General features: G+C 36.0%; 1 protein-coding gene across 2 annotated transcripts in view; it reads left to right on the forward strand.

Moving 5' to 3' along the window:
- Nucleotides 1-8,886: 8,886 nt before the first annotated feature.
- LOC121367946 (fibrillin-3-like) overlaps nt 8,887-25,703 on the forward strand; it is an 81,767-nt gene continuing 64,950 nt past the window's right edge. For both annotated transcript variants that reach the window (XM_041492415.1, XM_041492416.1), the window contains exons 1-6: nt 8,887-9,022; nt 13,638-13,710; nt 19,834-20,028; nt 21,971-22,096; nt 23,914-24,036; nt 25,402-25,524. In XM_041492415.1, coding sequence (XP_041348349.1) covers nt 8,987-9,022; nt 13,638-13,710; nt 19,834-20,028; nt 21,971-22,096; nt 23,914-24,036; nt 25,402-25,524 — 676 coding nt within the window. In that variant the 5' untranslated portion in view covers nt 8,887-8,986. The remainder of the gene's footprint in view (nt 9,023-13,637; nt 13,711-19,833; nt 20,029-21,970; nt 22,097-23,913; nt 24,037-25,401; nt 25,525-25,703) is intronic.

The following is a 25,703-nucleotide window of genomic DNA, read 5'->3' on the forward strand; positions in this document are numbered from 1 at the left end:
TGTTGGTTGCTTATTTTTTAAACATCCATTTTTTAATTACTTTTTTGAAATAAACATTAACAAAACAAACAAGAAAGAAAGAATAATAAAAAAAACAATTAAAAAATAACGATAAAACCTCCGCCAAAACCCACACAAAAAACCAAACAAACAACAGTAGCAAACAAACAAGTAGCAGCCTGCAAAGAATGATTACACTGTCAAGTAGTGACGTAGATAGCAGCGACGTGTAAACCAATAACGGAGATCTTCCTCCAGTCACACCTAAATGTGTTTATTTTTAAAGAAAAACAATAAAAAGTATAGCTTTAAAAAATATTTTTAAAACATTTTTCAGGTTACTACGTTTTGATAGTGTGGCTATTTGGCTCGGTTCGACAAAGGTGTAACGTAACAGGCTCGCCAACGCTCGCCTAACCTCGTCAAATAATCACGATATCAAAACGTAATCAGGATCTTCTAGATTTATTGGTTATTAGTATCAATATGTGATATACCATGACCGGATACCATACCTATACCATCTAATGCATGTCCACAATATATTAATAATATTAACCAGAAACAATATTTGTTCTAATAACGACCCCTCTAGAGCCCCATCCATAGCATTATTTTCAAGCACAATAATTAATACTCGTATACTTATCATGTACAGGTGCTACGAAACGTGTACTTGAACTTTATCTCGATGTCAAAGGCTAAATACATACAGACAGACAGATATATAAACAGACAGATAGACACACAGACACACACATACATACATACATACACACATACATACACACATATATATACACACACACACATACATACATACATACACACATACATACACACATATATATACACACACACACATACATACATACATACACACATACATACTAACATACATACATACATACATACATAAGCAATTAACTACTGCATGTACAGTACATTTATAGCTGACGGTGTCGTCCGATTGCATGAAAAGAGAACCGATGGACAGGCAGGCAACTCTACAATGAATAATGTTGAAATTCATATCAAAACATACCAACTCGAAAAACACTTTTAAAAAATCTCAATGTAAACAAAAGTCTCTTTACAAATTATTATCAAATTACTAGGTAAAATTTTCTTTTTGATGCAGGTATGAAAGTGTGTGTGTGTGTGTGTGTATATATATGTGTGTGTGTGTGTGTGTGTGTGAGAGAGAGAGAGAGAGAGAGAGAGGAGAGAGAGAGAGAGAGAGAGAGAGAGAGAGAGAGAGGAGAGAGAGAGAGAGAGAGAGAGAGAGAGAGAGAGAGAGAGAGAGAGAGAGAGAGTGTGTGTGTATGCGTGTGTGTGTTTGTGTGTGTGTATGTGTGTGTGTGTGAGAGAGAGAGAGAGAGAGAGAGAGAGAGAGTGTATGTTGTGTGTGTGTGTGTTTGTGTGTATGTTTGTGTGTGTGTGTGTGTGTGTGTCAATGTGTGTTTTAAAATTAAAGACGTAAATGATGTATTTATTCAGCTATAGCTTCATTGATGAGTTGTAATGATGACATAAATTTATTATGTATTGATGAGATATCAGTTTTCTAGCTAAGATTTGGACAGGACAGGGCGCTAATTTAATTGTAGGATATTTTTTAACGCAAAAGTTATATTTTTAAGGAAAGTTCTGGATATGATTGAATGTTTGACATTCATAAAAATCGTATACAATGTATGTAGGTGCTGATATGCAATTTTCGTTTTATTTATGCCTTTTTGTTTTTTAATTTACTAACCTGGAGGTTTTTTCGGGAAAGGAGGGCAAACAGTTTGATATATCTATAATATACTGATTGCATTCTTTTTAATTTACTAACCTGTTTTGTGTTCGGGAAAGGTGGGGCAAACCGTTTGATATATCTATAATGTACTGATTGCATGTATCAATTATTTCAGATCTTGAATGCAGTGCCGAACTAATGGACAACAACAGTGGAACCAGTAAAACAATTCAAATGCCATGACCATATATTGTAGCCGTGGTACTGAAAACACTATTTCATGGACACTTTTCCACACGACTTTTAAATGTTTTTGTAGCTTATTACTTCTCACTGGATATACCAGTTATTATGTTATTGGCTATTAATACTAGTATCTTATTTTATTAATATCCTATTGTTAATCAGGATATTATATCATGATTAGTATCTTACATATACTGGGTGAAAAACACGAATAGTTTAATTACTTCAATAAATACTGTCAAAATGGGCCTACAATATTCACAGGACATTAATAATTTTATAAGACATAAAAATTAATGGAATTCAAACTGAATAATTTTAAACAAATTACCCCATTCCAAAATATTTAATATAAGTTTAATATATTTTATTTTTAGTATATATTCAGGTGTGTTTATTACTATTAATCATGTCAGTACTCTGTTATTCTCGAATGTCTGTTTATAGCAATGATGTATTTTAATATCATGTAGATTTGGTATTTCTGAATTCATCTTTGAACAAAACTTTATCAAGAATGATAACTTGAATGAAATCTATCTAATCCGATACATGTTCTGATGCACACACACACACACACACACACACACACACACACACACACACACACACACACACACAGAGAGAGAGAGAGAGAGAGAGAGAGAGAGAGACAACACACAGATACACACACACACACACACACACACACACACAGCACACACACACACGTACGTACGTACGTACGCACTTGGGGGACACAGGGCTTAGTCAACGAACCATCCAAAGCCATTTTTTTTAAATCATTGAACAATTTAATAAATAAAAAAACTCAATTGTTTTTTGACGTTTTACACTTTGATATTAAAGGTTATTTAATTAAGAATAATACGGTACACATTGCTTTATAATGGAATGTACGCATATGGACAAACACACGCACTTACTGAAAATAATGTTAAATAACTGATGTTGTATATAGTCAAATAACGTGTACTGTTCCCGATTACGGTGACTTCATTTTGGAGATGCCTGCTAAACTATCAAATCGAATACATATTTTTATTATGATGTCAATTGTGATCGACCAAAACAACGAAATAAACTTTACATTCTTTTCTTTTTGACGTCTTGTTCATTATCTTATTCTTGTTGGTTTATTACTGTTGAACTGCTGAAATATGTTCAAGAATTGAGAAATTGTTTTTATTAACAGCACGTTATCACTTTTTTAACTAAGGCTATAGATATAGTTATTGTGGAACGTAGTCTAGTATAGATAGCGCTCCCTTGAGGTGCTTTGGTTGTAGAATCGAAACCCCACTGTAGACTGATTTTCTTATTGTTTTTCCCCTCCCAAACAGTTGCCTACGACAAGTGTATTAAAGCCGTGGAATGTGCGGTCTTGTGCATATAAAAAAAAAATATATAACCCTTTTCCTCAGTGACTATGCCAGAATTACTAAATATTATGTTTTGACATCGTATAGCCGACGATTAATAAGTCAATGTGCTCTAGTTGTATCGTTAAACAAAGCAAACCGTTGCCGTCACAGATGACTCCTACCGACCAGAAAGAACAGAAGAGGGGCATAATATATTACACTCATGGAAAAAAGCTTTCTGTACATATATTGCACAAGATATATGTTTAACGGCAATGAAGGAAAAATCAAATAGTTTTCAAAAAAATGATTTATTGGTCATTTGTAGAACGAGACGATTTGAAACATTATGGTGTGTACATACATGTCAGAACCATTTACAAACTTTTCAGTTGGTTTGAGACCATTTTGTCCTGTTCACAGAAACATTTTTTATTAGTATATACCTCATCATATTTTTATACTACGTATTTCCTGTCTCACATATGGTTATTTCGACTTGAACGAGAATAAAAGAGTAAGAGGAAACCCGCTGTCGCCAAATAGGCGATAAAACAGCATGGGCATATTTTATATGCACTTTGCCATATACAGGATAGTACATACCACGGCCATTTCGTGTATCATTTGTGGTGCACACTGGTTGGGACTGGAAAAACTCACCGACCAGAAGCAAAATGTCTTTTATATGCAAGTTTCAACAGAAAAAGATTGCACATACCACGAGTTTTGATATGTCAGTGAAGAGCCATTGGTTGAGAGAGTAAAACACGACGGGTCCTCGGAGGGTGATCAATCCTAGGACCTAACTCATCTCAGGCGAGGACTCTAGCGCTGATTCAGTTCGTTTATTGCTTTAAGCTACAAGCTTATCAGCACAACATATTTACACAGCATATATAAACACACAGGAGAATTAAATTATTATATACAATGAAACACATACTTTTGATCTAACATATTAAATAACAATACATCAAAATATATAAACCAAAGGATATTAAATAAGTACAAGCATGGAAGTAATACATTCAAAGTTATAACATATGCGTCTGAAAAGTAATAACTTTTATAATATTAGGCAACAGATGAGTGCCGTAACTTGTATGCCAAACAAATATATTTACCAATATTAATTAAATCTTTAGTGTTTTGGGTTTGCATCAGCTGTATATATTTAAAGACAGAAGGATTTCGTCTGTAGTATAACTTGATATATCGTTCTCTTAAGTTTTGGAATTATGGGCAAATTAGCATGAAGTGGTATTCATCTTCAACATCTTTATTACAATGGTGACATTTTCTATTATTGCGTTCAATATTATGGCATCTTCCTCTTTCAATTTCCAAGTCGAGAGATGATAATCTTAATTTGGTTATGTACTTTTTATAGTGGGCGGGTATGTGCTTACACAAATAAACTTGCAGAGTAATATCCATTACAATATGTTTATATAATGTACATTTTGTTGATATCTGAATTTCATTTAGCAGATTCTGCTTAGCTTGGTCAAAAATACGCCGCTTCATTTTCATTAGAGTATAATTTACGTTAATGACATTCTGGTTTATCCAAAGGTGACCAAATCCTAGTTCATTTAAACTTTTTGTTTTCACAAAACCTGCCCAGTTATTAAAACAAGATTTTAATGTATTATTCAATATTACCACATTTTTGTACACTGTTTTCAAAATACAGTTTTCAGTAGTCAGTAGTTGTACCCAGTACTTAAGTATTCTGTACATTCTTTGATATTTCAGGGGATATCTACCCAATTCGCAATAAACAGATGCATTATGTGTAGATGTTTTAACGCCGAGCAATTGCTTACAGAAATCGATATGCACTTGTTCTATATTGGCACCGCTTTGAATGCCCCACTCCTCAGAAGAATATGATAAGATACTATTTACGTATGTGTCAAATAAACTGCATGTTGTTTTATAAGTTAAGGAGTAGTCCACTAACTTGTGTAGCATAGCAAATTTAGCCTTTCTACTTTGTTCCGATAGTTTCTTTTGGGCAACATTGAATGTGTTATTATAACTAAATGTCATACCTAAATAAGTAAAATTATCAACAATATCTAAATCTGTACCATCATACAACCATTTTTCATTTTCTTGAACAGCACCACTATTTCGAAAAACAATTTTGTTTTGTCTTCTGGACGTTAACAGACAGTTTCCATTCATTGCAATATATGAACAAATTATCCAGTGCATATTGTAAACCTTCAACTGACTCGGCAAATAGGACCATATCGTCTGCATACATTAACAAAAATAGAGTGAGTTCTCGGAAGTACATAGTATGGTTCAATATTATTTTGTATAAAATACATTTCACAATCATTGACATATACATTGAATAGAAATGGCGAAATTACTTCCCTTTGGGCTAAGCCAAGAGAACTGGTGAAATAATCTGTTAGTTTTCCATTTAGTGTTACGCATGCTTTAACATTTTGGTATAAAGATCGGATTACATTTAATAGTTTACCTCGGATTCCGACCTGTGATAATTTGTACCATAAGTAGTCTCTATTTACCGAGTCGAAAGCTTTAGATAAATCTACAAATGCACAATAAAGCCTCCCCTTTTTAGCCATGGTGTTTGCTATTATAGAGTGTAGAGAAAATATTGCATCTGTTGTACTGTAGCCTGGTTTAAAACCAAATTGAGCATCACTTACAATGTTGTTTATTTCCGACCAATTAAGTAATCTTTTGTTTAAAATGGAAGTGAATAGTTTACTAAGATGACTTAACAGACTAATACCTCGAAAATTGTTTGGATCATTAGCGTCACCTTTTTTATGCACAGGAACAATTATTGCGGTTGACCAGCTCTAGAGGAAATAACCTGAATTTAGAATTTTGTTAAACAGAATTAACAGCAAAGGTGACAGTATTTATTTACATTCTATAAAATGTTCATTTATAAGCCCATCCAGGCCACAAGCTTTATTCCTTTTGAGATCGCTGATCGCTGTGTGAATTTCTTATACTGTAATTTCAGCATCCAGACTTTCATAAACACAAGTATTGTCGACACCAACATCAAATACATCTCGATTTGTCTTATTCTCATCAGACCTATCAGACAGTGACTTAAAATGTTCAAATAGTTCATTCAGTTTAAAACTGGGTTGCAAGGTCTTTTTATTTTTAATTTTGCTATAAAATTCTTTGGGATTGTTAATTCTTATATACTCCAACATATTTCCTTAATACTGTAAGTAATTTCTTTTTAGTATAGATTCTTTAACCGTATAGCGTTTTTTCGCCGTTATTAATTGTCTATGTCTACGATAATGTTTTTAATTTATTAAAATCGTCCAATTTACTTTTGTATGCACGATATAGATGTTTGAAATCATCGTTAAACCAAGGCTTGTTAGTATTTGAATGTGGTTTCTTACGATGTCTTGCTCCGTCATTGCGTTTTGGTACTGTGTTACAAAAAGGCGACATAATTGTTTTTAATTTATCAGTGAACATATTAACCGCATTATTAACAGCTTCCTCGGATATGAAATACCTGATGTACCCGGTACATACCGCACTGCGCAGTCTTGTTTCACCTCCAACTCGACAATATAAGATCAGCAATGTTACAATTATCCAAGTAAACAACAGGCTATATCATGCAACGTTTTCTCCTGTGGTCCAGCAACCCAATTTTAATAATTCCGTTGCTAGCATGATAACTTTGGCGTTGCTATGTGTTATCAAATTACAATGAAATGAAATTTGCGCATGTCAGTATATTATTAGGTTAGTAGGAAAATAATTCTGCGAATGACAGTGTGTTGGTTGCTTATTTTTTAAACATCCATTTTTTAACTACTTTTTTGAAATAAACATAAAAAAAAAACAAGAAAGAAAGAATAATATTTTTTTTTTTTTTAAATAACGATAAACACCCCCGCCAAAACCCAACAACAGTAGCAAATAAACAAGTAGCTTCCTGCAAAGAATGATTACACTGTCAAGTAGTGACGTAGATAGCAGCGACGTGTAAACCAATAACGGAGACCTTCCTCCAGTCACACCTAAATGTGTTTTTTTTTTTTTTTTAAACAATAAAAAGTATAGCTTTAAAAACTATTTTAAATGTTTTTCTTCAGATTACTACGTTTTGATAGTGTGGCTATTTGGCTCGGTTCGACAAAGGTGTAACGTAACAGGCTCGCGGACGCTCGCCTGTTACACTGTTATCTAAACCTCGCCAAATAATCACGATATCAAAACGTAATCAGGATCTTCTAGATTTATTGGTTATTAGTATCAATATGCGATATACCATGACCGGATACCATACCTCTACCATCTAATGCATGTCCACAATATATTAATAATATTAACCAGAAACAATATTTGTTCTAATAACAATAATTAATACTCGTATACGTATCATGTACAGGTGCTAAGAAACGCGTACTTGAACTTTATCTCGATATGAAAGGCTAAATACATACATACATACATACAGACAGACAGATATATAAAAACAGACAGACACACACACACATACATACATACATACATACATACACACATACATACACACATACATACATACATACATACATACATACGCAATTAACTACTGCATGTACAGTACATTTATAGCTGAAGGTATCGTCCGATTGCATGAAAAGAGAACTGATTGACAGGCACGCAAGTCTGCAATGAATAATGTTGAAATTCATATCAAAACATATCAATTCGAAAAACACTTTAAAAAAATTCAATCTAAACAAAGTTTTTTTTTTACAAATTACTATCAAATTACTTAGGTAAAATTTTCCTTTTGATGCAGGTATGAAAGTTAAAGTTAAATATTGTTTAACGACACCACTAGAGTACATTGAGTTATTAATCATTGGCTATTGTATGTCAAATATTTGGTAATTCTGACAGAGTATTTTTAACATTTAGTCTCAGAGGAAACCCGCTAAAAATTTTTCCGTTAGTAGCAAGGGAATTTTATATGCACCATCCCACAGAGAGGATAGCACATACCACGGCCTTCGATAGACCAGTCGTGGTGCACTGGCTGGAACGAGAAATAGCCCAATGGACCCACTGACGGGGATCTATCCCACCATTCCACAGATAGGATAGCACATACCACGGCCTTTGATATACCAGTCATGGTGCCTGGTTGGAAATAGAAATACTCCAATGGGCCCACTGACGGGGATCGATCTCAGACCGGCCGTGCATCAGGCGAACGTTTTACCACTAGGCTACGTTCCGCCTCCGATGCAGAGACGAAGGCAACTGACAGAACAACCCAAGTAAAGGGTAAAAAACACGTATTTCTGCATTTAGCCTGTATTTGCTGCATTCTAGGTAGCGACACCCATACAAAAAAGATCTGTTGGGTAACTCGAATCAATCAAAACTGACATTCATGTGATGTCAGAGTGCAGGCGGGCGACACACAACAGCATGATGTATGGGCTCGATGGAGACAACAACTGTATATAAATGTAATAAAATGACACAATTAAGTTCAGTCACGAAAATGCGTAACACAACGAACGCCGTATCACTGCATAAAAAGCAAGGCGTACACCATATCGCGGAGGGATACTAGCATTGGACACTGGCGGATTTAATGAACATCTCAAGGCCGCACGGCGTTGGCCGAATTGTGAGTATAATGTAAATCTTTAACATAGGCGTACAGGTTCCCAGTTTTGTAGTGGACCAGGCTGAATTTTGCTCGAATTAAACGAAAATGTCTAAATCTGGATCATAATATTTATTCATATCAGCATTACTGCCAAACGGCTATACATATAGGGTTTCTGAATGAATCACTACGGATTTTTACATGGTTAATGACTAACATTGTGGGCAAAATTATGGAAATATATGGTAGACAAGTTTTAAATCCTGCTTATTTTGCCCGAAGATCTCTATCGTTTTTGCCCGAATTTGAGGATTTGCTCCAGCTCTGCCTCACACCCCACCCCACCCACCCTGTCTCGTACATTTATGGTCTTCAAAACTGTAATTTAATATTCCCCAGTGGGTTATGCAATGACTATGTGTGGAATCGATCAAAGGGTTATTTCTGTTTTTAAATCACAAATGTATATCAACGAAATGAAAAATTTAATAAAGATCCGGTCTCCGTTGCCCGAAGCGATCCTAGCCCTAAGATCACCTTAAGTGTATAACTACATTAGAACTTAAGGTGATCTTAGCGATACGATCGCTTCGTGTTACGGGGTTCTGGTCTATAACAAAGTTGATAGTTTTAGGTAGAACAGTCGTTTCTAAAAAACATATTTAATAATTCCTCAAATAACTCACTTATTATAACCAAATAAATAAAATATCTTAAATTTATTTGGCAAAATAAACCAGATAGAATAAAACGTAGAGTTTTATCCCGAAGCTATTCAAATGGTGGTATCAACATGCTAAATATTTTGAATTTTATGACAGCATAAAAATTTACTTTTTATCTAACCCACACACCCAGACTTAGTTTTACTTTGTAAGGTCACTATACCGACATCTTTTACTAACCACTATAATCTGTTTGTGGCAAAAGGGAAACGATGAAATGGCACACAACTATATACCGAATAATGCAAAAACTCATAAAAACATATTATTAGGTTTTAAAAGGTACCAACACTTAAAACATTGTTTTGCAACAAAAATCTATAATAATATAAAATAGTGTTTTAAATTACAATTCAGATCGTATAGATAAAACATCTCTATTACAAGGGTGACAATAAATTGCTGGAACTGCCAAGGAGCGTAGTGTCACCTGGAGTAATAGATAGTGCAGTTTTCACAGACTAAAAGGCAACATTGCGGGTGCTATACTTTGGCTGTTCCATGATTTGCCTTCGTCCCTGTATCAAACAATGACCTATGCAGTTTGATGGCCATTTGTAAAGAAACTTTTATTTATTTACACTGAGATTTAAAAAACCCACAAAAATATTATGAGTTTGTATTCATTTAAAACGTAACAATATGCCTTTATCTGAATTTTAATATAATTCACGAATGGATCCATCGAGATGGTTCGATCCTGCGACGCAAGCACCTCAAGCGAGCACTCAACCGACTGAGCTAAAACACGTCCTACTGATAAACACATTCAGTCAAACAGACAGTAGTAATTATAATGTATTAACGTCTTGCTTTGTGTACACTTTATAAATATAAAAAATAAACATACACTGAATTCCACTGAAAACTTAACAGTAATTGTAAAACTGAATGAATGAAAGAATGAATGTTTAACAACACCCCAGCACGAATAATTGTAAAACGGATAAGAGTACTAAAGTATATTCAACTGATTCTCTGTAACTGGATATATTCTAATAGGAAAGCACATGAAGTTTGCTAATCATTATTGTGAATTTTGATATAGATTAAAATAAAGATCCTAATGTAAGTGACAAGTTTATATATCAGGGTGGGCGAATGTTTGTTTAATTAACAAAAAATGAAATTTTAAACATTAAAATCAGATTTATATTTATTTAAATAAGATAATCTGATTTTGTTTTTTTTATTAATTGAAAAATATAAAATTCTCAAATTGTGACATAATCTTCCACGCATCCAAATAACAACTAACAAAGAGTTTAAAGGTTCATGTAATGCAATTATCCATCAAATTCAATTGTATATTTAAACATTTTCAAACAAAAAAATACTATCAACAAAAGCCCTTTAAAGCATTTACATTTCAATGTTGATATTCCTTTTATTATTGTAAAATGAAAACTTGACCAAAAATTAGTCAGCCGTAGAAATATCTATAAGCTTATTACAAACCTTTCATAAAGTTTCAAGACTATATTTGTATAACTTTCAAATACCACCTTATAGTGTACACTGGTGTTCAAACCTGAATGAAACTAACATTTAACCTAGAACAGTTACCACCATAATGGTATTGATTACTTCACAATATGTTTCTATGCCTTTAAACACTTAAATGTAGTTGCAATGAAATGATGACTTAATTTATAAATCTGTATTTAAATATGACACTTTTTAAATGGAAGTTAGTTTTAAAGTATTTTGTAAGTAAAACATATTTTCAAAATAACATGTACATAATTATTGTTCAAGTAAGGTTCGACAGTTGTGAAGAAGCTGTTGTCTGCTGCAGCAGCATCGACTGGTGTGGGACGGTATTCAGCTCATATGGACTGGTTCACTCCAAGTTAAGAAACAGGCTTGGAACTGATAAGGCTGCAAAATGTGTCTTTTTATTCAAAGCATTAAATGTGTAATGAACCGTCAGAGATCATTTCTTTCTGACAATCATCAAAAGTGCATATTATCATAAACCTATTACTGTGTCACATATTAATGTGTGTAATTGCTTTAATCTGTCAATCACCCTTATGATAGAAAGGTATATAAATAATAAAGACACTTTAAAATGTAAGGCCCAACTATAGTTGATATGGTTGAGATTTGTACATGTTTTGTTTTAAATAACTCATTTATGAATCTTCGTTAAAATAAAATTTGATAATGGAAAATACACCTTTTTTTTGCAATCTGTTTATTTTAATACACTACTCAAAAGAATTTAAGGGTCAGACGATATTTTCGACATTATTTTCTGAATGTCAGTTATATTAGCTAGACCATAATGTCACGCATGGTATTGTTCCATTTTGACGAAAGTGGGTCTAAGCAACCCATAAATGAATTAAAATCCACTGTCATTGACACTGTCGACTAGTTCTAATGGCGAAAACATGCTTACATTTGCACGTAAATTAGGGCGAAAGCGAAAGGTCTGCTAAGTGCCCATAACTTGCTTTTTTCACAAAGCGCTTCATTTGCACGCTTTGCACGTGTATTCCATGTTCCCAATGCTGAATTTCCGTATAATTGGAGCTTGCATTCGTGTACGGTGCACACTCCAAATTCGACAATGGTACGACTTCAACTGACTATCGAAGATCGAGGAAGGGCTATTGCTTGGCTTCAGGATGGCAATACGCAAAGAAATGTTGCTCTGAGACTTGGTGTCAGTCAGAGTGTCGTTGGCCGACTGTGGCAACGGTACCAAGCAACGAATTCTGTTCGAAATCGTCCACGTTCGGGAAGACCCCGAAGCACTACAAATAGAGAGGACCGCTACATCACCAACATGGTTCTACGTCAACGCACAACTACTGCACGCCGATTACGTGACAATCTGCGGACTGCGACTGGAACTCGAGTGTCTGATCAAACCATACGCAATCGTCTGAGAGCCAATAATCTACGCTGCCGTCGCCAGGCTGTTCGACCACCACTCCTACCACGTCACAGAACGGCCAGACGTCACTGGTGCATGCTTCATCTGCGGTGGCAACGTGTTCAGTGGGGTCGAGTGATGTTCACTGATGAGTCCAGGTTTAGTCTCCAGTTCAACGACGGTCGGGTTCGTGTCTACAGACGTCCTGGGGAGCGCTTCGCTGACGTTAACGTTAGACAACGTCACCGGTGCGGTGGTGGCAGCGTCATGGTGTGGGGCGGCATCTCTATCCACCACAGGACACCCCCCCCCCCCCCCTCTATGTGGTGGATGGCAATCTGAATGGAATCCGCTATCTGAATGAGATTATCCGGCCGTTGGTTCTCCCAGGCCTTCAGCAGATTGGCGGCGGGGCAGTTCTGCAGGATGACAATGCCAGACCCCACCGCGCCAGGGTGGTAACGGACTTTCTCAGACAACAAGGTATCGCCAGGATGGATTGGCCAGCATATTCGCCTGACTTTGCCTCAATAGAGTACGCCTGGGACGAATTAGGCAGGAGAGTTAGGGATAACCATGCCCCTCCGGCCAACCTTCATGATCTGGGTTAACTTCTTATGGCAGAGTGGCAGGCCATTCCCCAAGAGTTCTTCAGACGTCTGATCAACAGCATGAGGCAACGATGTGTCGAGTGTATTCGCGCCAGGGGTGGATTCACACACTATTAAATGAATGTTCTAATGTCTAAAATCCATGTTTGACAACCTTCAACTTTGACAGCCCATACGCGGATTTTAAGTAAATAAATAATGCAAAATACAGCTTTCATTTTAAACAGCCAATAAACGAATTTTCATAAATTAATAATGAAAAATACAGTTTTTGTTTAAAATTACTCATTTATAAATTTTCATGAAATAAATAATGGAAAATACACATTTCTTTGTACTCTGTTTTCATTTAATAATAACAATTCTTTTATTTTTCGAGGTAAATTACATTTTAGAGACTATATTTTCAGAAATGCAGATCGATGCTGTTGTATCTTGTGGCGGCAGTAGCAGTGGGATGTTTGCCCGGTGTTTACGGTAATGGTAAGACAACTCTTAACAAATGTTTGAAAAAAGCTTCATTATCAATTTTCGGCAACTCCAGATTATTTTCGCGAAATTTTAACGTTTGTTTTGTTTACCGACACCACTAGAGTACATTGATTGATTAATCACAGGCTATTGGATGTCAAACACTTGGTAATTCTGACTCGTAGTAAAGGGATCTTTTATATGCACTTTCCCACAGACAGGAAAGCACATACCACGGCCTTTGACCAGTTGTGGTGTGCTGGTTGGAACGAGAAAAAGCAATTAGTTGAATGGATCCACCGATGTGGTTCGATCCTGCGACGGAAGCACCTCAAGCGAGCACTCGACCGATTGAGCTAAACCACGCCCCTTTTCACGAAATGACCCAACCACCAACAACGAAATGACCCAGTCTCCAATAAAATCTTACAAAACACAGCAGCTATGTGGTAGACCATTCTCATTTTTTTCCCAACGAGTAATCTGTATTTATAGACGGGCAGCAAACACCACGCCTAGTTCTCACACCCGCCCGTCTACAGACATCTACTTACCATGTCATTTGAACGCTTAAAGGGACATATCCTAGTTTCAACCCGTGAAAAATAACACTAACTTTAGTTAATCTACAAACCTGTAACACATTTAGATAAGGTTACAACCGAGTGAAACATGAGTCTGTGGCTTTGAAATGATGAAATACCCTCTAAAAATAGATTAAAACTCGACTCCATAATGCCCGGCGCAGACGAGCGTTTGTTAACGCATGCGTCTGCGTTAAAAAACGCAGACTCAACGCAGGCGGATGCGTCTCGTGTGCGCCTATCTGCGACGCGTTCCTGCGATCCACTGACGATTTCCTTTATTAATTAATTTATATATACTTTACTCTAGGAAAAATAACAAAGATTAAATGTAATTTATTAATACATTTTAAAACATAATAAACTTTATTTAAAACATTATGTACAATATACTATTACGATATAAATCTTTCTTATTTCACAACTGTTTGTTTTAATTATTATTAGTAGGTATAGTATAATTAATGCAATAATTTATATTTTTTAATTTCATCTATTTAGAAATGTCATTAATTACACATGCCTAGTCTTTGTTTCAAAGATGAGCAGTTGGAAATTATTTGTGTTGAAACATTTAAATGTTAGTCATTTATAATGGTCGGGTCTGTTTTCACAGTTCTATTCATCACTGAAACCAATAATTGTTAATTGATAAACTGTCAGCTGGAGAAGCCATTTCGAAAGGCATGTTACTGAATAGACAGATGATTGGTCAATATAAAAATGTGAACGCAACGCAGACGCAAGTAGGCGCACACGTGCGTTTTTAGACGGATGCGGCAGAGACGGATGCGTTTGTGCGTCTAAAACCAAATATGTTTGATATTTGAAAAATCGACGCAGCGCTACAAAAACGCAACGCAGAGGGGGTCGCACACGATGCGTTTTTCCTGCGTTCGTACGGATGCGTTTTTTAACGCATGCATTAAAAAACGCTCGTCTGCGCATGGCATTACTGTTACTTCTCAGACGCACGTGCGTTTTTAAAAAATATGAGAAATGCATTTTGTGATATTAAAAACACCAGGATGAGCAAAAACACTTCGAATGTACGGAAATTGATAATCTATACAATAAAATCTAAGTAAAGTATGATCTGAGTTATCAAAAACGGTTATAATAGTGAACAATATGCATTAGTGTGTAAAAACTAGAGTGTGTCCCTTTAATGGCTTCTCGTCAACAGTATGAACGATGTAGAGTTGACAAGCGGTGCAGTCACGCGATCAACGTGACGGTCATAGATCAGTGAGTGCAAAATAATGTTGGTATATCTCAAAGACATTTAATGCTTTAGGTCTAATATCATGAACGATTAATGAACTTCAACTGATATTGAATGAATGTTTAACGACACCCCAGCACGAAAAATAAATCGGCTATTGGGTGTTCAACTGATATTATGACGTGAGTATATATAATGAACGTTGTTAAATTTAGACTATTAAAGCAAAAACTCTTTTCAAACAATTTTCAAAAGACACAGATTACAGTTTTTGTTTGACCACAAACGTAATGATCTTGACCTTTGTTAATATAATTTTATGTCACTAGGTCTTTAAAACGTAAGTGGGCTTTATTTTATTCTAAAATAAAAAGTAAAAAAGTAAATCGATGACAGTTCTAAAATTATTGGCGTACAACATAACTTAAGCAAATTTGGTTTTGCAGTCATTCAAATTCAACTTGGCTGCTATGGTAACAAAACGAATTACGAAACTCCCAATGAGAATTTTCAAAGACACATATATATATATATATGTGTGTGTGTGTGTGTGTGTGTGTGTGTGTGCGTGCGTGCGTGCGTGTGTGTGTGTGTGTGTGTGTGTGTGTGTGTGTGTGTGTGCGTGTGTGTGTGTGTGTGTGTGTGTGTGTAATGATATAAACATATTATGTCATATTTAAGAATTCTGGCCCATGTTCAACAAGGGTCAACATTTGTTGCAATATCGAAATATTGTATATAGTGTATTAATCGTACAAAGTATTAAACTTGAATTATTAAGTGTTGTAGAAATATCTACGAAACAAAAACTACATGTATACCGTGGATTGAGATTGATTTGCACTCATTAACCTTTGACATCTCAATATTTAGTGACTGTACCACTTGTTAGCTCATCGTCATCCCTAATGATTAAGCTTTCAAATGTTATGTTATGTGTGTATGTGTGCTTGTGTGCGTGCGTGCGTGCGTGCGTGCGTGTGCGTGCGTGTGTGTGCGTATGTGTGTGATTAAACTTCTGTATAATACTTCTTTATAATATAAAGTCTATTAGAAAACAGCAAAGTCAAAATTTAAATCTTATACGGAGCCCCTCGGGGAGTGGCAGTCCTCGTAGAAAAAACGAACACCTGATTGTGGATCATGACAGCAATCACGACGTCCCCTAAAACATCCGTTCGACTCGGTTTCGGTGAACAGAGTATATATATACATGGCATTTTATCTGGACCTGTAGAGGTGAAAATAGCAAAACAGAATGTAATAGCCTATATACCATACCTACATTTCCCCCGCGCGTTCTCCAAAACATAATGTTTAGGCCTAAATGACATACCACACTGGACGTTCCTACTGGCAACTGAGAAAATTACTGACCGTCTATCCCGCTAAAGAGGACACCTTGTAAAATACACACCCGTAGGCGTACGGGCTCCCATTTTTGTTAAGAGGCAGCTTTTTGACGAATTAAACGAAAATGCCCGAATCTAGATAACAACATTTATTGATATTATCATTACTGCTAAACAGCTATGTATGGTTGCAAAAAAATCAAAATGCATTTTGACATGGATTACAATTTACAACTAATTTTGAGGTAGGATGATAGTAAAAAGGTCTCAGGTGAATGCATTTTGCCCGAATATCTCTGTCGTTTTTGCCCGAATTTGAGGATTTGCTCCGGTTACCCCTGCACCCCCGTCTCGTACGTTTATACATGTGAACACCTGTGTTCTATGAAATCTGAATGACAAAATCGTTTTATCCGTGATCAAAACCGTGTTTGTGTACAACGCAGTCAAAGAGTCATTTGGAAAATAGTGGTTGATTCTATGAATCTCTATCTAGTACCTCGTCTATAGGAGGACAGCCACTCCAGAGGAGACCCTTTACTGGGCAATAGATCCTTCCTGCACCGCTCAAGCCAGCCTCATATATTTGTTATTGCACCCCTATAAAATGTCTCTTGGAATACACGGTCACATTTATTAATGGGTGGTAATTCTACTGTGACTGTAAACATTGTTTTTGAGACATTTACATACAGGATTTCATATCTGAGACGTCTATGGAAAAACACAATCAAGTAATTCTGAGTATCTGTAGAAATTTAGATGAAGTGACGGACTTGTTAGCTGTGGTGACAGTAGGTCATGACGGGTGCCACAGTCGTGGCAGAAAACGCGACCACCTGATATCATCACAGCGATTCATGAGTACATGTCATCACAATTATATTTATTTCAGCGAGCTCTGTCTTGTGCTAGTTTTGATTTAGTAAACTAGGCTATGAGTGGCAGTCCTCTTTGAGCAGTGCTGGAAGAATGTACTGTCCAGTAATGGATCTCCTCGTTAGTTTCGGTTTTCCTATAAACGAGGCAATTGAGAAAGATTCATGAAATCAGCCACTATTTTGCAAAACGCCCATTCGACTCTGCATTGTGCAGAAATACGGTCTTGATTGCAGATAATGGTTTTGTTGTTTAGATTTGTTAACGCCAAAAGAGGAAACGCCTAGTTAGTTGCACATGACATGTAAAAAGGTCAATGTTTTATATGCTCATGCATTGTATTATGAAAACTTAAGACACTTTGAGATATTTTGTTATTCAAATGAGTAGTGTAATAACACAAGTTAAAACAATTATGAATTATTCATTTGCGCAACATACATGGTAATTACAACACTCGGTATACAGAAGCTAATGGATCAGGCATTTGAAATATTCTGACATACAGTCTAAGAGGAAGCCCGCTACATTTCCCCATTACCTCAGTGGTACAGCAGTCACTAAGTCTTCAGCTGCCAGGGGTTGAGGCTCTGGTATGTACTGTCCTGATTATTGGAAATATATCCATCCCTATTTTATGGTAGTATAGTCAACAACATTAATTGAAGGCCAATAGACAGTTTTGGAAATTATATGCTAGTGTGATACTAGTTTAGCAAGTGTTGATCACAGGTGACATTTAAACACTGTTTCAATAAAATTAGACGCATTATATATGCAAAAATCTTGCTAGTTGTGGTTTTATGAAAACTACCGGCATATGCATTCGGCTAGGATTTGTTACACTTTGATTTCTAATAGTGATGTTTAAATCATTAAACTGGATGAAGCTGATTTAAAGAAAAATGGCGAAAATATATTCTGGCCCTTAAATAAATTTTGTTGAGTACATCATGCGGAAGAGTTCCAATTACATAACTCACACAACCTGACATCCCCATTATCATCTTCATAATCTTCATTATTATGTTCCCAAGCCTAATCGGCTGAGAACCTATTGCTTTTGATAGGATTATTGTTATTATTATTGTTATTGTAGTTGTTGTTGTTGTTATTATTACTATTTTGTTTCCTCTGTTTTGTCATCTTATAAGAAAGATTCTGGGCCGATTTGACTGAAATATGATAGGTAGTTTGGTATTTCAGGGGATTGATTGTGTCAACAAATATATAGTTATCATCATCATCGTCATCACCACCATCATTATCATCATCACAATCATCATCATCACTACAATCATCATCATCATCATCATTATTATTATTATTATTATTATTATTATTATTATTATTATTATTATTATTATTATTATTATTATTATTATTATTATTAAAATAATATTTATTAACCTCAGAAACAAATATGGTAGTGTCAAGGTTGGGGCCCTGATATAGTTATGTTATAGTCTACCGAGTGCACGTGTCATGTGAGTGATATGGGTATGGATAGTATTTTACAACAATAATAATAAACACTGAAGACGGAACTAAAAAAGAGAAAAAATATGGAAGTGAACACAGAAACAAACAAACAAACAAACAATGAAAGAAAGCAAGAATGAACGACTTTAACATCCGATTTTGAAATAGAAAATAGTAAATTTTGTGTTGTAATAAATACCCCCAGAACAAACGTAGCAATGTCTTGTTTCTGGGAACATTGAAGAAGGTGCACAGTATTTATTATATTCTTTCAATTGATAATTATTTTCGTAAAGTATATATTAGTATAAATAACTGGCGAGAGAGGATCACCTTGTCTACATCCATGTTCTAATTTGAAACTTTTGAAATAAAATTCCGTTTTGAAGCACCCTTCAGGCTGAAATTTTATTCAAAGTTTTTTAATTACTCATATATATTTTGAAATTAAACAAATCGAAAACGTTTTTAATAAACTTCCAAAAATGAGAGTCAAAAACCTTTTAAAATCTTCTAAAAACACATTTCAAATAAACATATTGCAAGTTACACATTTTAACATTTTGTTAACATTTTGTTCATTTCTTCTGTTTTTAATTGTTTTTAATTTCAGGCGCGAAATGTGTGGATGCCAACTCGTGTACCAGATACTTTAACAGTGCCATGTTTTTGTACCAACACTGTGGTAACTGCCACATGTTTGTGTATTGCATACATGGAATGTATTTCCCCATGGTGTGCCCAAGCCGCCTGTACTGGAATGACATAACAAATACATGCGACTACAAATCGCCGCATTGTCACGATGGTATGTATTGTCCGCGTCACACATATATAATAGAGAATAACTGGTTATACCGGCATCGGTGGTATCGTGGTTAAGCCATTGGACATAAGGCTGGTAGATACAGGGTTCGCAGCCCGGTACCGGGTCCCACCCAGAGCGAGTTTTAACGACTCGATGGGTAGGTGTAAGACGACTGCATCCTCTCCACTTTCACTAACCACTAACAACTAACCCACTGTTAGCTGAGGTGTGTGCCCAGGACAGCGTGCTTGAACCTTAATTGGATGTAAGCACGAAAATAAGTTGAAATGAAATGAAATAACTGGTTACTGTCTCAAGACAACACACCACCATTTGTCATGTCTTTACTTGTTGTAGCAGCTTAATATAGTCCAGTTTACGAAACAGTTCCTAAAAAATACTACAAAATTCAGAAGTGCTTTTTGAAATCTTTATTTGATGATTACACGTATGTTAACCTGTGTATTATTTCAATAACCCATTGGTTTGACGTTACTTGTTATATGTAATACTAACTGTGAAAGTGGTATAGTGCCACTTGTATAACAGCAACACAAGGCGGTGCTCTGGCATGTTGATTTTTAAAACTTTTTACACGGTAATTGTCAGTTGAGAGCACTCACTAAAATTAGTAGTCACATGGCCCTCTCGATAGTGTTGAATTTTTTTCACAGAATATATTCTGACCTACAAGTGGAGTAATTAATGATGGTGTGTAACCGTAAGATCTCGGCTTTCCTTGTACAATCCTTGCCATCTGTTTGATTTGGTTATTTAAAAAATACCTTTCTCGGTTCATTCATTCATTCATTCATTCATCATTCATTTATTTCAACTTATTTTCGTGCTTATATCCAATTAAGGTTCAAGCACGCTGTCCTCGACACATATCTTAGCTGTCTGGGCTCTCTGTCCAGGGCAGTGGGTTAGTTGTTAGTTATTAGTGGTTAGTGAGAGAGAAGTCGGTATAGTGGTCTTACACCTACCCATTGAGTCGTTAAAACTCGCTCTGGGTGGGAGCCGGTATCGGGCTGCGAACCCAATACCCTCCATACCAGCGTCCGATGCTTAACCACGGCACTACCGAAGCCGGTACTTTCCCGGTAACAGACTGCCGATCTTTAATACGTCCCTCGTTTGTCTCACATCTATCGGCGACTCGGTAAACAATGCGTCCACAACCGCCCTCAGTGTTCAGGCTGGTAGGTATTGGGTTCGCATCCCGGTACCGGCATCCTCTCAGAGTATGTTTTAACGGATGTCTTAAATAAAAAGTGAGAGAGAGAGAGAGAGAGAGAGAGAGAGAGAGAGAGAGAGAGAGAGAGAGAGAGAGAGAGAGAGAGAGAGAGAGAGAGAGAGAGAGAGAGAGAGAGAGAGAGAGAATGAGAGAGAGAGAGAATTTTGTTTTGTTTAACGACACCAGTAGAGCACATTGATTTATTAATCATCGGCTATTAAATGTCAAACATTTGATAATTCTTACGTATAGTCTTGGAGAGGAAACCTGCTACATTTTTTCCCATCAGAAGCAAGGGATCTTTTATATGCACCATCACAGCGACAGGATAGCATCTACCATGGTATTTGATATAGCAGTCGTGGTGCACTGGCTTTGAACCAGAAATAGCCCAATGGGTACACCCACGGGGATCGATTCTCCCAATAACCACTAACAACTAACTAGTGGCCTCCTCTCTTAGACAGCCTGATAGCTAAGGTGTGTGGCCAGGAAAGCATGCTTGAAAGTTAATTGGATGTAATCAAGTCAAAAGAAAAAAATAGAAAGCTAGAAATAAGGAAAGTATCCTCGAATGTTGTTAAAGAAACTTTATTACCTTTTCCTCAGAAGATGAATGCACTATGATATTGTGTAAAGGGTATTTGTATTTACATGCGTTTCGTTTGTCGCTGAGTATATATTCTTGTGCTTTTCTTTTTATAGACGAATGTACCCTTGGAACACACAAGTGTCATCAACTCGCCACGTGTTTCTGGTACAGGACGGACACTCCGTATCGGTGTATCTGCAAACCCGGCTATGAAGGGAACGGAATCACAGACTGCAATGGTCAGTTTATTGAATAATTATAATTCATATATTGATATAAACACGTATATATGCACATTATGACCATGGCAATTAAGACAATGTTCTCCAGTAAACAATATGCAGTAGCACCATTTAGGATACAGTCTCATTAAAAAGTCTCACCTAGACTGGATCCGTCTGCTAGGTCTGTTGCGTCTGCGGTTTGCGTTTTGGGCATATACACCATATACGATTATTCCATTGCGGCTGGCCGCATGTGTTTTGTAGACACACGCATCGCACGCATTCAGTCCAGACGCTCTCATTGAAACTAATCTATTTCGATTATGTTTTTTATCCGGACCGCACGCACGCGCTCTATATGAGCGTCAACCCTGAATCTCTTGTAGGGACATTTGTTATTTACAACGTCCGTTGTTGTTTGTATCACTTCCACAATTCAAGAAATTGCAAAGCACGAGGCTGTCAAGTTCATCTACAATACAATTTTACATATATGATTTGGCATACATCGCGTTTGTTGAAAATATAATGTAATCCATATTAAAAACATATATACATTTCATCGTGCATAAATAAATCGTTATTCGATAGATATACATTGCGGAAAATCCAAAACTACTTCATTTTAATCAAGCAAGATGGAGTACACGATCGCTTCAATCATAAGCGTACGATACTGTGGGGAGGGGGAGGTAGACGGGGCAACTGCACCCCCCCCCCCCCCACTAAAAAAAGAGGAAAAAAGAAAGAAAAAAGGTTCTGATGCAAAACCTCAAATTCGAGCAAAAGTGATAGAGATATTCGGACAAAATGTGCTAACTGAGACGTTTTTACCATGTATTTCCATCATTCTACCCTCAAAATTAGTTGTAATCCATGTACAAAATGCGTAGTGATTCGTTTGTAACATTATATAGCTGTTTGGTATTAATGCTAATATGAATAAATGTTGTTATCCAGATTCGGGCACTTTCGTTTAAGTTGGGCAAAAACTGTCTGCCCTCCCCCCCAACTCCCACCCACCCCTACAAACATGGGAGTCCGTACGCAAATGGCCTCTTTTAACAGTACACTATTAGACTAGACGATTTTATTGCATACCGCAGTACACCGTACTTTTGGGGGTTTAGATAAATGTTTATAAAACAACAACATTTTGTCCAGTAAAACTTACACGATACAATTAGTAAAGTTAAAGGCATATTGTCACAGACCACTGACCTAATACATGGCCTAACAAAAGTATTACTTAAATATATATATATTTGATTTGTCCCCAAATTCACTTTATTCAACCATCTACGTAACCACCATACTTCACTTATTAATGCTATTTTGTAAAAATAATTGAATTATGGCAATGGTCCATAATTCAAAAACTAACATTGCTGATAGGGTTGACATGGATTTCACTCCATAATGTTGTAGTTAAAATGATGCAATACAATGTAGCTCGATTTGGTCTGTAAAAATTAATGTAAGTTTGATTTATTATTCATTTTTAGAGAAATAAGGTCCTTAAATCTGAGCTCGCGTGATGACTTATGTATTATATTATTTAATGATATATTTTTTAAATGGTCTTCCGACGAAACAACTGTATTGGCAGATTATCAAGAAAGTAATCGCTACATATTGAGCAATATACATTGGCACCAAATCAAAGAAAACGGCAGAAAAATTAACTCGGTGCCTTCGTATTTTGTTTTTCTCTCGCTTCGGAGCTCGCAATATCCTGTGTACGATGATACACGATGGTAGTGGTAGAAACAGTAGCTGTAATGGTAGCACTTTATAAAGATGGAATATTAAATAGGAACATCAATTTTCAGATGTAGATGAATGTCAAGATGGAAGTCATGATTGTGATGCCAGCACCGTGTGTACTAATACTGATGGTTCATTTACCTGTACGTGTCCAAATGGATTTACCTTGGAGAATAAAATCTGTAAAGGTAATGTTCTCGGTTCAAGTTACAAAGGGATGGACTTCATGCTAATATATATATATATATATATATATATATAAAATAAAGTATTCCAACACATTAGAAAACAAACAAAAAACCCATACAACAAACAACACTCGTACATTCATCAAATCAAATCAGATCAAAATATTTCTATTTGTTTTAGAGTCGACCACCCGTAAAATACTAGGTCGACCATGAACATTTTCAGTTAGCTACCCTCATGGTAGAGTACGTCCTTGTGTTGCTGTTATACAAATGGCCACAGATCACAGTTATCTTCCCATCCGGAAATTTGTCCAAGCAAGTAGTCTGCTGTTTGACTGTGATTATTTCATGGCAGACAGCTTTGAAGTGACAACTATTTGACAGAAGTTGACAGCGGAGAGCATGTAGTTTGTAAACATGTGTAACTTGTTGACATTGAAGACTTGTACTCCGGCCAGGTTTAGTGGGTGTGTATTTTTAAACCAATATCCTGGGAGAAAGAGCTAGACAACATGGTATGTTTCCCCCAGGCAAGCAAAAGTACATACAAAAATCCATGGGCCTGCTGATATTAATAAAAATGTTATAGCCACTAACGCTATATAGAAACATATAGCGTAATTCATTGTGGTCTGTGGCCAAATGGTAGTATACCACTTGCAAAGTTGTTAGTAGTTTAGTACTACATATAACAAGTAACTTCAAACCAATGGGTTATTTAAATACGTCAGAGGCCAACCTAATCATCAAAGAAAGCTTTCAAAAGGTATATCAGGATTTTGCAGTATTTTTTATGAGGAACTATTTTATAAACCGAACTATATTAAGCTGCTACAACCAGTAACGACACGACACATGGTCGTGTGTTGCCTGGGGGCTCTACCAATCGGGAACATGAGCAGACTCAGGGCTAGAAATAGGAAGTAAAACATAGCCTGCTATTATTTGCTTTTCAAATAGCAGAACAAAAGAAATATGACCTGTTAAGAAACAATATGGTCTGTTAGAAATTAGACAGCTCTGGGTGAGTGTGGGGGGGGGGGGGGGGTAGAACTGGGGGGGGTTAGAACTGGGGGGGGGGTGAATTAGCACGTCTGAGATGTATTTTAGAGCATTATTGTAATGATTATAAAATTAAAATGTAATAAAATCACAGGCTTAGCCTCATATAAATAAAATATGAAATGATTTTATATGTCCGTCTCTTGTAAAATGACCTGCAATTAATTTTTTTTTATTATTATTGTAATTGTAGCAGGTGAATGTTTAGTTCACCTGCTAGGTCTAAAATAATGGACTGCTTTTCGCAGGACGCTATTTCGAGTCCTGAAGTGCATATTAAATAGTAAGGTCTCATTTCAGATATAGATGAATGTAAAGATGGAAGTCATAACTGCCCTGGTTCCTCTGTGTGCACCAATACTGACGGTTCATTTACGTGTATGTGCAAACCTGGCTTCACATTGGAAGGGCAGGCATGTAGAGGTAAGCTTAAAGGGACATTCCCGAGTTTGCTGCATTGTAAGATGTTTCTTACTAATAAAATAGTTCTACGATTAAACATACATATTAAATATATTTTCTTGTTTACAATATCAGTGTCTGTATATTCAATGTGTTTCTGGTCGTTTTAATATACTGGATTTTGTCTTCAAATAATTTCG

Source organism: Gigantopelta aegis, chromosome 3 (genome assembly GCF_016097555.1).
Source record: "Gigantopelta aegis isolate Gae_Host chromosome 3, Gae_host_genome, whole genome shotgun sequence".
In the NCBI taxonomy this organism is placed as follows: Eukaryota; Metazoa; Mollusca; class Gastropoda; order Neomphalida; family Peltospiridae; genus Gigantopelta; species Gigantopelta aegis.